At 57.0% G+C, this 16,756-nt stretch overlaps 1 protein-coding gene across 1 annotated transcript; it reads left to right on the forward strand.

The window, feature by feature from the left end:
- Nucleotides 1–410: 410 nt before the first annotated feature.
- On the forward strand, nt 411–16,048 carry BLOC1S4 (biogenesis of lysosomal organelles complex 1 subunit 4). Its single transcript, XM_045574274.1, has 3 exons — nt 411–1,129; nt 15,667–15,671; nt 16,029–16,048. Exon 1 carries the CDS (start codon nt 459–461, stop codon nt 1,110–1,112), a length of 654 nt encoding a protein of 217 aa, XP_045430230.1. The 5' UTR covers nt 411–458; the 3' UTR covers nt 1,113–1,129; nt 15,667–15,671; nt 16,029–16,048.
- Nucleotides 16,049–16,756: the final 708 nt, after the last annotated feature.

Here is a 16,756-nt window from a genome sequence, read left to right on the forward strand (position 1 = left end):
GGGAGTGTTGGGGAGGGAGGAAAGAGATCCACCGAAGGACTTGTATGCATGCATGTAAGCACAACAAATGGACACAAGACACAGGCTGGGGGAAGGTCAATGGGAAAGGAGATATATGTATTACTATTTGTAATACTTTAAACAAATTAAAAAAAAAAACTACTAGGGACGAGAGGGAACGCTTCCTGGTCCTTGGCATGGGCTTCACCTTGACCTGGACAGAGGCTACGTGGTTGTACGGATATGCAAAGACGAATGCCTTTGTACACTTAAAGGGCACGCACTTCTCCGCCCCGCTAAGCCTCCCTTCATAGGGTTCCACTGAGCGCGTGCACAGAGAGCACAGCGCGCGTGCGCGTGCGCGTGCGTGCGCGCGCAGGCCGGAAGTAGGGGGCGTTCTGTGCGTGCGCGTGCGCGCGGAGACCGGAAGCTGGCCGTCAGCCCGGAAGTCGCGGGCTATGGAGGGTCGCTCGGCGGGTCGCGGCCCGTCTCGCGAGGCGTCGGCGGAAGAAGCCGAGCCGCCGGCCGCCTCCTGGAGCGGGGACAGCGGCCACGTGTCGCAGAGCCTCAGCCTCGCCTCGGGGCCGTGGGAGGACGAGGGCGCGGACGGGGGCGCGCCGGGCCGCGACCTGCCGCTGCTGCGCCGCGCCGCCGCGGGCTACGCCGCCGGCCTGCTGCCCGGGGCCGGGGCGCGCGCCGAGGTGCAGGCCCTGGACGCCAGCCTGGACGAGCTGCTGACCCGGGTGGACGAGTTCGTGGGCATGCTGGACATGCTGCGCGGCGACTCCTCCCACGTCGTGAGCGAGGGCGTGCCGCGCATCCACGCCAAGGCCACGGAGATGCGGCGGGTCTACGGCAAGATCGACCGGCTGGAGGCCTTCGTGGGCATGATCGGCGCCAGCGTGGCCCGGATGGAGGAGCAGGTGGCCCGGGCGGAGGCCGAGCTGGGCTCCTTCCCCGGCGCGTTCAGGAAGCTCCTGCACACCATCCACGTGCCCTCCCTCTTCGCCAAGGCGCCCGCCGGCAGGCCGCCGCCGGCCGCCTACGAGCCGCCCGTCCTGTTCCGGACCGAGGACCACTTTCCCGGCTGCGGCGAGCGGCCTCTGCTCTGAGCGGGCGGCGGGCCGCCGCGAGTGCCGAGGGCATCGATGGCGGGCCCGCTCCGGGCCGGTGCTGCGGGGGTGCGGGGGTGGAACGCTGGTCATGGCACGCCCCGCTTCTCACGGTCTCCATAACGGTCTCACGTGGGGAGTCTTCCAGGTCCGACCCGAAAGCTGCTTGGAGGGAGCGCCCGGGGAAGCAGCATGAAGGATTTTACTGCTCCACAAACAGTATTACCTTTTCGAGATTTATATATTTATATCCTCTCCAGGAACATCCCTGAGCCGTTAAAGCTTTGTTATGACTTGATCCGTTTCCCGTGGCTTACTCTAGCGACGGGTGGGAAGTCACTGAACATCCTGTTAGACTTTCCATGGTGGCTGTAAACCGAAGGAAATGGTGTAGCTTCTGAGAAAAATGTCCTGGCTCGTTGCAGCTGACTCTGCAGGATTGGGAAATGCGGCCATCCCACCTTAGCCTGCCCCGAGCAGATGGGACCATATATTGGTTACCAACGTCTGGTTTATAGCTTACTACATCTTAATAAAAGTTTTAAACTTTATTGGAAAAGCTTTTCTCCCGGAAAGGACTTTACCTGCTTCCTTTTCTGTTGGTTTGAAAGTGGACGGGCTCGAGGCGAGGTGGGGAGCGGGATAGAGACGGGCTGGGAGCGCCTGCTTCAGAGGGCGGATGTGGAAACGGACCTGCGCCTTTTCACAGCATCAGCTGCTGCTTTCCCTGCGGAGGGAGCTGTCATTGTTGGGGTGACCGGTGCTGGGATTTTGTTCTTTCACCCTGACAACACAGAACCCTAAAGATCCCTTACAGGCACGACAGGCTCTGATTTCGACCCTAACCTGTTTTATAAGACCGCCCTCTGGCCCCAGCCCTCAGTCAGCACGCAGCGCGGGCTGCTCCCGGTGCTCAGGTCTTCCAGGAGGGAGTAGGCGTCATTCTCACTTAGCTGCACACAATGAAAAGTGATCATAGTCTCAACCTTAGCTTTCTTGGGCCTTCTGTGTCGTTACACATTTATATTTTTTATTTGAACAATTCACTGGTTACACACAGAAGGACTCCTGAATTCAGAGGCGGGAAGAACAAGTAACTGTACTTAGTATTTGGCCACTACTGGGTATGTGAGTAATGAGTATATCCCTGCAGCGATCCACTGGGGGGGAAACAGCTGCCTGCGTAACATCTATACCACCAAAGTTCTTTAAGCTTGGGGCTGTGTTAAACAGCAGGCTTAGGACAAATTATGAAAAAAAGATAGAATAACGTTAAAGAATTAATATCTGCATAATGGACACCCTAAATTTCAGAAGGCATAAGTTAACAAGTGTTGTATAAAGTGATACTTTCTTTTTTTTTAATTAAAAAAATAACATTTTATTTTTTACAGAGAGGAAGGAAGAGGGATAGAAAGTCAGAAACATCGATGAGAGAGAAACACAGACCAGCTGCCTCCTGCACACCTCCCACTGGGGCTGTGTCCGCAATCAAGGTACATGCCCTTGACTGGAATCAAACCTGGGACCCTTCAGTCCCCAGGCCAACGCTCTGTCCACTGAGCCACACCAGTTAGGGCTAAAGTGATACTTTCTTTTTTTTCTTTTTTTATAGGTCATGCCAGAAATAGAGCCGTGAATTCTTTTTTTAAAAATTTTATTTATTTATTTTATTGATTTTGTACAGAGAAGAAGGGAGAGAGACAGAGAGTTAGAAACATCGATGAGAGAGAGTCATCGATCAGCTGCCTCCTGCACACCTTCCACCGGGGATATGCCCACAACCAAGGTACATGCCCTTGACCGGAATCGAACCCGGGACCCTTCAATTCCCAAGCCGACGCTCTATCCATTGAGCCAAACCAGTCTCAGCTAAAGTGATATTTTCTTAATTGGGAACTTACTTTCATTACCTACAGAAGAAAATTAAAAGTATCATAACCAGTAAAAGAATGAAATTCAGCTTGACAGTTTTTAAAGGCAACCATGTGTCATTTTCTGGCAGTACACTGTAAGTCTGGTTTCAGTGGTAATCTCCATGATTACATGTACAGTTTCCTCTCAGGGACCTTGGGCCTGAGATTCTCGGTCTGTGTGAATGTGTTTCTAAGTGGAAGTCACAGTCGTTTGCGTAGCACAGATCAGATACAGGCATTTGTGAGTGGGGGTGGGGAGGCCAGACCCCTCCGTTCTCTGGCACCGCCACCTCCAGACCTGGCTCCCTCCCCCTGACCCTCCGGGGCGTGGAGAGGGCCCCTTGGATCGTGGAAAACTGGTCCTTCCACCTTCTCACGAGGCAGCAGGTTGGGAGGGGGGCTGTGCCTTCTTGGGTGACCCCTGCAGACTCCGACTTTCTGGAACAGGGCAGCCCACCAGTCACCCTGGAGCCAGTGAACTTGTTCTTTTCTCCACACCCAAGAGCACAATAACTCTGTGGGTTTTCAGGAGTCTGTAGGACACACCCGTCAGTGCATGGGCAGCCGCCCCCAGGAGTCTGTGCACACATGAAGTTGGGTACCAGGGAGCTAGGAAGCTCCGTAGGCGTTTTCCTCTCAGCCGGGACTCGCAGGAACAGGCGTGTCCTGGAGGCAGCCAGCCTGGGGGGAACCTGCTGACCATGAGGGAGGACCAATCGATTCGATATCAAAGGGCCAGACGTAGGGGAAACGTGAAACCCACTGGCAGTAGATCAGGGAGGCAGGAGGACAGGGCCAGGCAGCACACAGACTTGCAGCCTGGCGGGCACAGCTCACCCCGCCCCTGTGCCTGTACCTGCACAGCAGCCACAGGAAGTGCGTGGACAGGTGCGCAGGCCGAGTGCGAGTGGACTACTTACAAAGGTGCATTTCTTGAAACAGAGACACGCTGAGAGGAACAGCGTGTAATGGAAGATTTCAGGGAAAACTTCCACTAGAGGGCTATGGGCCGCGTGGGAGAGGCGGAGCTTTGTTCCCAGGCCGTTTCCTGCTGCCGGAGGTGGTGAGCGAGATGCGCTCAGGATGGCAGACGGAGCTCACCGCTCCTCCAGGACTAGACCCCAGAGGCAGGAGGCAGGGCAGCCCAGCTCGGCCTCCCATCGGCCTCGTCGCCCCCACTGTTCATTACCAGCAACTGCCGGGACTCTGGTGAGAGTACCTTCTAATGACCTGTTCATCGCCAGAACTGACATCCACTCAGTAAGGCTGCAGGCCTCCCCCAGAGCATCCTCATGCTCCCCTCTGTCCATCCCCGCCCCTCCCCTCCAGCACCCGCCCACGGAGAAGTCTCCAGGCCACTCGCCACGGGGTCCACAGCAGCCAGGGGGTCTGGGAAACCATAAGTCTGACTGTGTTGGGCTTTGCCGAAAACCTTCAATAGCTTCTCGTGACGTTAGAGTAAGACCCAGATTCTAGTGTGGGCAGAACGGGGGCCGCACACTGAACCTGACAGGCTCAGGGGAGGCCGGCGGGGTGGCCTCATGAACTCGGAGACCGGTGAAGCTAAACTCTACCTGACAGTGAGTCATGCTGGGCACGAACCGCCTTCTCTCCTAAACCCTCCGACGTGAGTGTGTGTCTGCATCCCTGTTACCCAGGCTCAGAAATGCCCGGCCTGGCTTCCTCCGCCTCCCTGACCCCTCACGTAACCCCCTGTGTCTGCCCTTTGGTCCCGATGTGTCAGTAAGTGGAGACACTGCCATTTCCCGGCCATTCTCTCAATCCCTTGAGATTTTGCTTCCTGGAAGTTTTCAGTTCGGCTCAAATGAACACAAGTTCGTTTCACGTTTCTTACATCAACACGGTCTGCCGCCCGTCTCCGGCCTCTCTCCGCTCAGGCCCCTCCCTCGGACCCGCTCCTGGAAGGTGCCCTCGGTGCGCCTTCATAGCACTTGTCCCAGGTGTGTCCGTGTCATGTAATTACCCCGGGCCTGCGGGACTCTGTCCGTCTCACCTCACCCGTGTTCCCAACAGTAACATGCCTGGCTCGCCCCGCAGCTGGCGGAGTCGGTGAAAGGCAGACAGAGCCTGGGCACCGGGAGGAATGGGAGACGGAAAGCCACGGGCAGCAGTTCCATCAGAGGGTGCTGGGAAAGCAGGCCCCGTGGAGGGCTGAGGGCCAGAGCGGGCCTGCCGTGGGGGGGAGGCAGGGAGGGACAGACGCCAGCGGAGTCCAGCGCAGGCTCCGGGGCCGAGCCGGTGCCTCTGCAGGCCTTCCCGCGGGCCTTTCCCCTCCTGCCGGGAACGCCTTCCGTTTACACGCCGGAAGTTAGGAAGCGTGGCTTAGAAACTTCCACTGGCTGCTGTTGATGGTGGGGTAGAGCATCTTTTTTCAAAATATACATTTTTTATTGATTTATTACAAAGAGGAAGGGAAAGGGATAAGGAGTTAGAAACATCGATGAGAGAGAAACATCGATCAGCTGCCTCCTGCACACCCTCCATTGGAGATGTGCCTGCAACCAAGATACATGCCCATGACCAGAATGGAACCTGGGTCTCTTGAGTCCCAGGCTGACGCTCTATCCACTGAGCCACACTGGTTAGGGCGTGGGGTAGAGCATCTTCCTGCACACCAAACAGTGGTGACTTTGATTCCCGATCAGGGCACATCCCCAGGCTGTGGGTTCCCTCCCGTCGGAGTGTGTTTCTCTCCTCTCCTTTCTCTTTCTACAACCAGGGAAAAACATCCTCAGGTAAGGATAAAAAACAAAACAAAAACATTTCAAACACCTAAATCCTTAGTCCCCGCCACAGGGGAGGAAATGCATTTCTGTTAAAATGCTTCTTCCTCATCTTCATCCTCAAAGGGGAGCGGTTAGCGCTGGTCAGACCCAGGGAGGGAAAGGGCCTGGGGATTCTCCAGCCCCGCCTGCCGGAGAGTCGAGGGGCTGCAGGAACAGCCCTGCCCAGCAGGGGGCGCTGGCGGAGCAGAAAAGCCGCCTGGAAGCAGCCAGTCCCGCCCAGCCTCCAGGAACCCCACACCAGCCTGCAGCAGCCACGGCCCTGGGCGCAGGGAGGCACCTCTGCCACCCCAGGCTGCTCTGGCGTGGGGCGCGGGAGGGAGGCGGGTGGAATGGGAGCTCTCAGTCCTGCAGGACACAGAGGAGGCCGTGTCCTCCCCTTTCTGCTGCTCTTGCCCTCTCTCTGCAGAAGGAGGTGCTCATTCCCGGGTTTGCTGGTTTTTCTGTCTCCCTGCGGGGCGAGGAGCGTGGCTCCTGCGGCCACGCCTGGCCCAGAGCAGGCCCCGCAGACGCAGCTGCAGAGGGACTGGAGGGGAATGGAAGGACAGGCAGCCAGGCCTCAGGAGCACGGAGGGCCGGTCCCACCGGGGCTTGGATGTTGCTTAGCGCCTGGCCTGGCGGGACCAGAACACCTGCTGCAGTGTTTTCTTCGAGGGCGCGTCCCCCCTGGAGTCTCTGTCACCGTGTCTAGGCTGTGGAGATGCTTCCTGGAGGCTTTTATTACTTTTAAAAAATATAATTTATTGATTTTGTACAGAGAGGAAGAGAGAGGGATAGAGAAACATCGATGAGAGAGAATCATCCATCAGCTGCCTCTTGCACAGCCCCTACTGGGGATGTGCCCGCAACCAACGTACATGCCCTTGACCGGAATCGAGCCTGGGACCCTTCCGTCCAAAGCTGATGCTCTATCCACTGAGCCAAACCGGTTTCGGCTTCCTGGAGGCTTTTAAATAGCACATCCTTCCATCCTTCCCGTGTCACTGTTCCTTGAGATAAGAAGCAGCAGGGCGGGAGGCTTTGGGGGGGGGGGGGGGTTAGTGATGAGATGTGGGAGGGGTTGGGTACGAGATTGTTCAGGAAGGTGTTTTGGTAGGAAATGTAAGTGTTGTTTTTAAATATATATATTTTTATTGATTTCAGGGAGAGGGAGAAAGAGACATAGAAACACCAGCGATGAGAGAATCATGGATCGCTGCCTCTGCACACCTCACACTGGGGATCGAGCCCACAACCCCGGCCTGGGCCCTTAACTGGAATCAAATCTGAGACCCTTCAGTCTGCAGGCTGACACTCTGTCAAACCAGCCAGGCCACAGTGTTATTATTCATTATTTTAAAGATGTCATCATTTTCCTTTTTTCAGTTTGTGGTAAAATACACATAACACAGATGTGGCCCTCTCAACAGTGCTTGGCGTGCCGTCCAGTGGCATTAAGTTCGTTCACATCTTGTGCAACATCACTGCCATCCATCTCTGGACTCTTTCATCTTCCCAAGCTCACATCTGTCCCATTGCACAACCCCACTGTCCCCACCTCCAGCCCCTCCCCCTTCAGCTACTTCCTGTCTATGAATCTGACTCCCCTAAGGGCTTCTCATGAGTGCCATCGTGGTCTGTGTCCCGTGTGGCTGGCTTGTTTCACTGAGCATAACGTGTTCTCCGTTCATACATGTTATAACTGGCGCCAGAGTTTCCTTCCTTTTTTATTTATTTATTTATTTTTATTTTTAAAAGTTTTAAAAATATATTTTATTGATTTTTTACAGAGAGGAAAGGAGAGGGACAGAGAGCCAGAAACATCGATGAGAGAGAACCATTGATCAGCTGCCTCCTGCACACCCCCCACCGGAGATGTGCCCGCAACTCAGGTACATGCCCTTGACCTTTCAGTCCGCAGGCCGACACTCTCTCCACTGAGCCAAACCGGTTTCGGCTCCTTCCTTTTTTAAAAACTATATTTTTATTTATTTCAGAGAGGAAGGGAAAGGGAGAAAGAGATAGAAACATCAATGATGAGAGAGAATCATGGATTGGCTGCCTCCTGCACACCCCACACGGGCAATCAAGCCAAAACCCAGGCATGCGCCCTGACAGAGAATTGAACCATGACCTCCTGGTTCAGAGGTTGATGCTCACCCACTGAGCCATGCCAGCTGGGCCTTCATTCGTTTTTATGGCTGCACCATGTTCCTCTGTGCGTGTAGATGGCACATGTGGTTTATCCTTCATCTGTCGATGCACACTGGGCACTTCTACCTTTTGGCTACTGTGAGTAACACTGCTGTGAATGTGTGGTGTAAGTATCTCTCCTAGACCCTGCTTTCAATTGTGGGGGTATAAACCAGAAGTGGAATTTCTGGACCACATGATAATTCTATCTTTTGAGGAACCGCCATACTGTTCGGCACAACAGCTGCCCCTGGTACATTTCACCAACAGTTCCAATTCCTCCACGGCCTCCCAACATCTATTTATTTTATTTTTATTTTTTAATGTATTTTTATTGATTTTTTACAGAGAGGAAGAGAAGAGATAGAGTGTTAGAAACATCGATGAGAGAGAAACATCAATCAGCTGCCTCTTGCACACTCCCTACTGGGGATGTGCCCATAACCAAGGTATGTGCCCTTGACCGGAATCGAACCTGGGACCTTTCAGTCAGCAAGCCGACGCTCTATCCACTGAGCCAAGCCAGTTTCGGCAACATTTATTATTTGTTTCTTTTGATAATGGCCATATTAATGGGTGTTCGATGGTAAAAAGGCAGAGGTTTTTCAGGGTAGATGATGATGATGGTGATGGTGATAGTGATGGTGATGGTGATGATGGAGATGATGATGGTGGTGATGGAGATGGTGGTGATGGTGATGGAGATGGTGGTGATGGAGATGGTGGTGGTGGAGATGGTGGTGGTGGTGATGGAGATGGTGGTGGTGGTGATGGAGATGGTGGTGGTGGTGATGGTGGTGGTGGTGATGGAGATGGTGGTGGTGGTGATGGAGATGGTGGTGATGGAGATGGTGGTGGTGGTGATGGAGATGGTGGTGATGGAGATGGTGGTGGTGGTGATGGAGATGGTGGTGATGGAGATGGTGGTGGTGGTGATGGAGATGGTGGTGATGGAGATGGTGGAGTTGACAACTGCAGCAGGCGCTTGGTTCCCTTGTGTTTATGCATCTCTTTCCGGAGCTCCTGTCCTCAAACCCAAATAGGTGCTGTGGCGCCTCAGGCTGCAGACAGGAACTGATTCCACCCGAGAGCCGGACGTGCAGCTCTGGGGCCCACCACCCGGGAGTCTGCTCACAGGCTGCGCACAGGCCACTGAGAACCGAGCTTGGTCCTTCTTGGCATCCTCTGGGTGGCTCGCTTTGGGCTGAATCTGCTCTTCTTTCCCAGTTTCTGGAGGTCGAAGCTTAGACGCTGGTTTTAGATCTGTCCTCTGCAATGTCCCTCCCTGTCCCTCTAAGGACCGCTGCCTGCCCACAGCTGCTGACACACTGTCCTTTCGGTTTCGTTTAGTTCAACATACTTTCAATGTCGCTTCAGGTTTCTTCTGCAGCCCGTGTGTTATTTGGAAAAGTGCTGTTCACTCTCGGGGTATGCTGGGGTGATCCAGCGCTGGCTCGCTCTCTTTCTCTCCCTCCCTCTCTCTCTCGCTCTCTCTCTCTCTCTCTCTCTTTCCTCGTTTCACTCCGCTGAGGTCAGGGAGCACGGTGACTCCTGCCCTTTCAGGTGAAGGTGTGTTCTCGGTCTGTCTGGGGCGAGGTCTGTCCTGGTGAATGTTCCATGTGAGCCTGGGAAGAGTCTGCCTTCTGCTGTGATTGGCTGAAGTAGACTCTGTTTTCATTTACTTTACCTTTGAATTTTGGAGGAGTTTGATTTTTTATTTGTTTTTTATTTTATAAATATATATCTATTTATTTCAGAGAGGAAGGGAAAGGGAGAGAAAGAGATAGAAACATCAGTGATGAGAGACAATCACTGATCGGCTGCCTCCTGCTGGCCCCACACTGGGGATCAAGCCCACAACCCGGGCCTGTGCCCTGACTGGGAATTGAATCGTGACCTCCTGATTCACAGGTCAAAGCTCAACCGCTGAGCCACGCTGGCTGGGCTTGAAGTAGTTTTGAATGTGTATAGAGATTGTAGAAATACTCAGAGAGAGCCCCCCCCCCCACCCCTGCCTCTCACATAATCATCGTGCACTGACCAGGCCCAGGATGCTCACCACACTCTGCTCAGAGTCCTCCCGTGGCTGCTGGCCTGACCCCCACAGTTGGCCAAGCCTGGCACCCTGTTCTGCTGGTCACTGACCCAGACAGCGGGGCCTCTGAGGCCTTGGCAGTTGGAGGCTGGGGGAGGACAGGGAGCAGGCGGCACCTCCCGAGCTATGGCTCAGACTGTGGCCTTCATCCTGGGACAACGGGAGCTGCAGCATGGCCTTCCCCTGTACTGACGTCAGAGTGTTCTGACCCTGTGGCCACCGCAGGCATGCGGGGGGGAGCAGGTGCAGCGAGGAGCAGGCGCGGCCCGCACCGCACTGCCCTGCAGTGCCCGCAGAGGCCGCCGAGGGCGTCACTGATAGGCCGGGGTCACCCGGATGACGGGTGTGATGACACAATGTGCCTGGATCCCTCGCTGCACCAGACCCTGCCAAGGTCCCAGTTTGCTCACGTGGCCCAGGAGCCGCAGGGTCAGGCTCCCGGTCAGGCTCCCCGGTCAGGCTCCAGGTCAGGCTCCCAGTCAGGCTCCCGGTCAGGCTCCCCAGTCAGGCTCCCAGTCAGGCTCCCGGTCAGGCTCCCGGTCAGGCTCCCGGTCAGCGGTCCAGGCAGGGGCTCAGGCCCTGCCTCTGGGTCATCCCGGCCTTGGCCATGAGGGGGCGGTGCAGCGCAGCTGGACCAGCGCAGAGGGCCTCCCGCAAGTCATTGCCAATCTCTGGGTCTCAGGTCCCCCCTCTGGAGGCCATGATGGGACCAGTGAGCTCAACAAAAGCCTGGGGTGGCCCAGATCAGATTTGGGGTGCAGTGCGCGGTGGGCTTTGTCTTCCTAAAGACCCACGCCCTGCACCCTCCTCACATGGGGACCAGGACATCCCGCCGGGCAGTGAGGGTCTGGGTGCCTGTCCTGGGAGCGCCCCTCCTCCCGCCTGCACCTGTGGGTCCCAGGCCGCCGGCTGTGAGACTGGCAGCGGGCGGACAGGCCCCGGGGACAGGCCCTCAGGCTGCCCACGGGGAGGAACCGTGGATTCCTGGAGGCCCCGGCGCCATGGGTGACCAGGCCACAGGCCCGGGGAGCTAGCCAGGCCTCAGCCCCACGGTCAGGACGCGCTCCACACGGCGATGGCACAGCCGGAGACCGGCTGCACGTGTGTGCCCACCGCTGTGTCCGGAGAGTGCAGTTTCCGTCAGCAGACCCGCCACCTGCCACACCCACAGCCACAGCCACTCACGGGAGCTCACACACAGCACACTCCCCTCGGGGGGACCTGGGCCCCGGCCCTGCTCACCAGCTGTGCCCTGAGGATGCACGCCCGCCCTCAGGGTCCTCACCTGCGGCCGGGCGGGAGGGCCTCCGTGGGTGACTGAGGGGCCTTTCCCGCCTCCACCTTCCAACGGGAACCAACCTCGTTCTCTGCCTTCGGGGAGAGGGCGGAGGGGAGGAAGACGTGTGTGTGTGTATGTGTGTGTGTGTGTGTGTGTGTGTGAGTGTGTGTATGTGAGCGTGTGTGTGTGTGCGGCTGTGTGTGTGTGTGCGTGTGAGTGTGTGTGTGTGTGTGTGTGAGCGTGTGTGAGTGTGTGTGTGTGTGTGTGTGTGAGTGTGTGAGTGTGCGCGCGTGAGCCTGTGTGTGCGCACGTGTGAGTGTGTGTGTGAGCGTGTGTGTGAGCGTGTGTGGGGTGTGTGCGTGAGTGTGTGTATGTGTGTGCGTGTGTGCATGAGTGTGTGTGAGTGTGTGTGTGCGTGCATGAGTGTGTATATGAGAGTGTGTGTGAGCGTGTGTTTGTGTGTGTATGGGTGTGTGTGTGTGAGTGTGTGTGTGTTCGTGAGTGTATGTGTGTGAGTGTTCATGAGCGTGTGTGTGCGGGTGTGTGTGAGCGTGTGTGTGTGTGCGGCTGTGTGTGTGTGAGTGTGTGCGTGAGTGTGAGTGTGTGTGTGTGTGTGAGTGTGTGTGTGTGCGGCTGTGTGTGTGTGAGTGTGTGTGTGTGTGTGTGTGTGAGTGTGTGAGTGTGTGCGTGAGTGTGAGTGTGTGTGTGTGTGTGTGAGTGTGTGTGTGTGCGGCTGTGTGTGCGTGTGTGTGTGTGTGTGTGTGTGTGTGTGTGAGTGTGTGGGGGGGTGAGACCTCCCGGGGAGGAGGCTCTGTGCACTGCACGTGTAACTCACTGCGTGTCCGGGCCCTGGCGGAGGCCAGCCCCGGCGGCCGCAGCCTCGGAGGCGCAGACGGAGGCCCGGCGTGGCCTCTGCCCGGCGCGTCGCCCGGCCGGCGCTCAATGGGCTCCTCTGAGCCCCGCGCCCGCCCTGCACACACGGGCCTCCTGTGTGCCCACTCCCGGGCGCACAATGCGGCCCTGTTCTCCCCGCCCCGCCGTCCGCAGCCCGGGGAGCCGTGCCAGCCGCCGGGAGCTGCCCGCCGCTGCCAGGAGGCCGCTGTGTGTGGCCTGAGGCGGCCCCCTCACTGGCCGCCCTCCGGTTAGGGCGGTTAGTAAGACCGACACCTCCCTGGTGCCAGGCTCCCCGCCCCCTCCGCACCCAAGGGCCTCTGCACCCTCCCCGCCTGAGGCTCAGCTCCTCCTCCCCTCCTCCCCTCCCTTCCCCTCCTCTTCCTCCTCCCCCCTTCGTTTCCCCCCCTTCTCCATCCCCTCCCTCTCCCCTCCCCCTCCTCTCCTTCCTCCCCCTTTTCTCTCTCATCCCCCCCTCCTCCTCCTTCTTTTTCCCCTCCCCCCTTCCTTTCCCCCCCTCCTCCATCCCCTCCCCCCCTCCTCTCCTTCCTCCCCCTCCCCCTCCCCCTCCTCCTCCTCTTTCCCCTCCTCCTCTTCCTTCCTGCGGACTGAAAGGTCCCAGGTTCCATTCTGGTCAAGGACATGTACCTTGGTTGCGGTACATGTGCAGGAGACAGCTGATCAATGTTTCTCTCTCATCGGTGTTTCTAACTCTCTATTCCTCTCCCTTCCTCTCTGTAAAAAATCAATAAAATATTTTTAAAGAGAGAGAGAGAGAGAGAGAGAGAGAGATCGATCAATGTAATCTTTCTTTCTTTTCTTTCTTTCTTTCTTTTTTTTTTTAAGTATAAGCCCAAGCCGGTCAATGTTGCTCAGTGGTTGAGCGTCAACCTATGAACCAGGAGGTCCCAGTTTGATTCCTATCAGGCCGTATTCTCAGGTTTCTGGCTTGATCCCCAGTGTGTGGCATACAGGAGGCAGCCGGTCAATGATTCTCTCTCATCACTGATGTTTCTCTCTCCCTCTTCCTCTCCCTTCATCTCTGAAATCAACAAAAATATTTTTAAATAATAAACAAAAATAAAAGCACAGGCCCATTGAAGAGGGGAAGGGGTGGGAGAGAGAGAAAAATGCAAGAAACAAGTCAAAATGTCGAGTCTCCCCAAAGGCAGCCACCGGAAAAGCTGGGGGGGCGGGCGTTAGGGAGGGCCACGCCTGGTCGCCGGAGGTGGGATTCCAGGGGGTTTGTTTTCTCCGTGCTGTGCTGTTTCCCCACCCTGGGTCATAAACACAGCGTGTTTGCGCTGTGAGAGGATTCCTGAGGAAACATGGAGTGGCTTCGGGGTGAAAGCGCTGTCAGGTCTGCTGAGCTCCGAGCAGGGTGTTCCCCTCGAACGGACCTGAGAGCCGATCCCCGTCCCTGTGCGGCCCTTTCTGTCCGGCTGGGGCAGCGGGTGGAGCAAAGCGTGTCCAGTTGTGCCGTGGCCACTCCGACACACACCCCCACCCCACCCCCGCGTTTCACACGGCTTCCTCTGGCTGCAGACTTGACACTTAGCTGGGCAAACAGGCGTCCAGGCTGTTGGGGCGCCCCAAAGCCACCCAGAACCCCGCCTGCTGGACCTGCCTTTTTTTTTTTTTTTTAATATATTTTATTGATTTTTTTCAGAGAGGAAGGGAGAGGGATAGAGAGTTAGAAACGTCGATGAGAGAGGATCATCGATCAGCTGCCTCCTGCACACCCCCCACTGGGGATGTGCCCGCAATCAAGGTACATGCCCTTGACCGGAATCGAACCCGGGACCCTTCAGTCCGCAGGCCGATGCTCTATCCACTGAACCAAACCGGTTTTGGCTGGACCTGCCTTTGAGCCTGACTTCCAGAACCGGCTCACCCCCTCCCTGCAGAGGAGCCGTCCTGCATGGATTGTTCAAGGTGCCCAGCGGCCCCTCCACGTCTCCACGGCCAGAGGGACTCAGCCTCCCCGCGGGGCAGCCCCGGGCGGGCATGATGTCGCTGTCACCCACGGCCTCCTGGGAGGCACAGCGCTCCCCGCCTGGCGCTCCCCGAGGCCCGGTCTCCCTGCTCCGGAGGCGGTGACGCCCCAGGGGCCGGCCACCCTGTGGGGAAGGCCGAGGGCCACCAGCTCTGCTCTGATCCCCACCCGTGTGGTTCGGCCATCGCCTCGTGGGATGGGCAGCTGGCCGGGGGCCCTCAGGAGGGCCTGCGAAGGGCTGGGCTTGGGAAGGCGGGTGGGAGGAACCCCTGGGCCCTCGCCCTCGGCTGGGGAAAAGCTAGCCACCCTCTGTGCCGGCCCCGCCTCCTGGAGAAGCCGCCCGGGCGGGCGCAGAAACGCCGGGCGCTCAGAGCCAGGTGGGACCAAGGGTCAGCCCCCGTGCTGACTCAGCCCTCGGCGGCTTTTTGCTGTTGAGTTGTAGTTCTTTATCATCTGATATTCATTTCCTCGGAGATGCACGAGTTGCAGACATTCCCTCGCATTCCCTGGCTGCCTTTTCCCTCCGTTGGTAGCATCCTCTCCTGCACAGAAGTTTTCATTTTGATGAATCCAATGTATCTATTTATTTTATTTATTTATTTTTTAAAATATATTTTATTGATATTTTACAGAGAGGAAGGGAGAGGGATAGAGAGCTAGAAACGTCGATGAGAGAGAAACATCAACCAGCCGCCTCCTGCACACCCCCTACCGGGGATGTGCCCGCAACCAACGCACATGCCCCTGACCGGAATCGAACCCGGGACCTCCCAGTCCACAGACCGACGCTCTACCACTGAGCCAAACCGGTTTCGGCTCTATTTATTTTTTAAATTCTGCTGCCTGTACGTTGGTGTCATATCCCAGAAATAATCGCCACATTCAAGTTGTGAAGCTTTCCCCCACGGTTTCCTTCTAAGAGTTCTATAGTTTTAGGTCTTCGCTTAGATCCATGGAGAGCTGACTTCTGGATCACCCAGCTCCTCCCCTTTGCACACGGACACCCAGCTCTCCCAGCGCCATTTGCTAAAAACCTGTCCTTCTCCACGGAACGGCCTTTGTTCCCGGCTCTGCGTCCTGTCTGCCTGTGTGTTTGCCTTCACACCTGAGGGCGGCCCCGGCGGCTTCCTGCCCTCGGGGGCACCCTGCCTTCTGCTGCACGTGCGTGCTTGTTGGGTGGTGAGACGAGAGGCGATTCCTTTCTTTTTCCCCTGGTTTTAAAACTTCAGTTCGCTTCATTGCATTACTGTTAAAACGAACTCTTTGTGCGTGTAGTTTTTTAAAATATATTTTTATTGATGTCGGAGAGGAAGGGAGAGGGAGAGAGAGAAACGTCCATGATGAGAGAGCATCATGGATCAGCTGCCCCCTGCACGCCCGCACTGGGGTTCGAGCCCACAGCCCGGGCCCGTGCCCTGACCGGAATGGAACCGTGACCTCCTGGCTCCCAGGTTGACGCTCAACCACGCAGCCACGCCGGCCGGGCTCAGTGCGTGTGACTTGTAACGAATGGCCACGGTTCACCACCTTCCCGCCTCCCCGTCCCCACGGCCACCCGGACCTCGGACCCGGGGACACCGGCGCAGGGCAGCGTGCCTTCTCGTCATCCGAGCTGACGGCCGGGAGCAGGGAGCGGCCATGACGCCAGCAGGCCGGGCTCCCGCACCTGGGGGCGGGTGGACGTGACCACAGGCCCCCTGCCAGGCCCACCCTGCAGACAGCCGCTCTCCCCACACCCGGTGACTCGGAGGATGTGACCACAGGGCCGCCCCGCAGAGCCGCCCGAGGGGGGCTGGGGAGGGGCAGGAGGAGTGTCCGCTCCCCAGGCTGTGCGTGCGGCCTCCTCTGCGTAGGTGGATTCCCGGCAGCCCTGGGCAGGCCCTCAGGGAAGGTGACGCACCGGCCTTCTGCTGCAGAGAAGGTCATGCCGTCAGGCTCTGTCCGGTCACAGCCCGTGGGGCCCGCGCCAGGGGAGTGGAAAAGGGTTGGGAGTCGATCCGTAAGTTTGTCAAAAGCTTTCATCTAGCGTCACCATCCTCTCTTAAGAGAAAACCCACCCACTGAGCAAAAGAGGGGCTTATTCTCACCCCAGGGGCAAGAACAGGCAAGGACAGCTGTCACCTGCACGTGGCGTCTACAAAGTTATTCCTTAAAAAAGAAAACTTCTGCCCTGGCTGGTGTGGCTCAGTGGATAGAGCGTTGGCCTGCGGACTGAAGGGTCCCAGGTTCGATTCTGGCCAAGGACTCATGCCCGGGTTGTGGGCTTGATCACCAGTAAGGGGATGTGCAGAAGGCAGCCGATCAATGATTCTTTCTCATCATTGACGTTTCTCTATCTCTCCCTCTTCCTCTTCCTTCCTCTCTGAAATCAATAAAGAAATATATATATATTTTTTGCCGGCACCGGTTTGGCTCAGTGGATAGAGCGTCGGTCTGCGGACTGAAAGGTCCCGGGTTCGATTCCGGTCAAGGGCATGTACCTTGGTTGCGG

This window comes from Pipistrellus kuhlii, unplaced genomic scaffold (assembly GCF_014108245.1).
Source record: "Pipistrellus kuhlii isolate mPipKuh1 unplaced genomic scaffold, mPipKuh1.p scaffold_m20_p_1, whole genome shotgun sequence".
NCBI lineage: Eukaryota > Metazoa > Chordata > Mammalia > Chiroptera > Vespertilionidae > Pipistrellus > Pipistrellus kuhlii.

Bases quoted from the DNA above. Each gene is read 5' to 3' on its own strand.
- BLOC1S4 (XM_045574274.1), top strand. From the start codon at position 459: ATGGAGGGTCGCTCGGCGGGTCGCGGCCCGTCTCGCGAGGCGTCGGCG.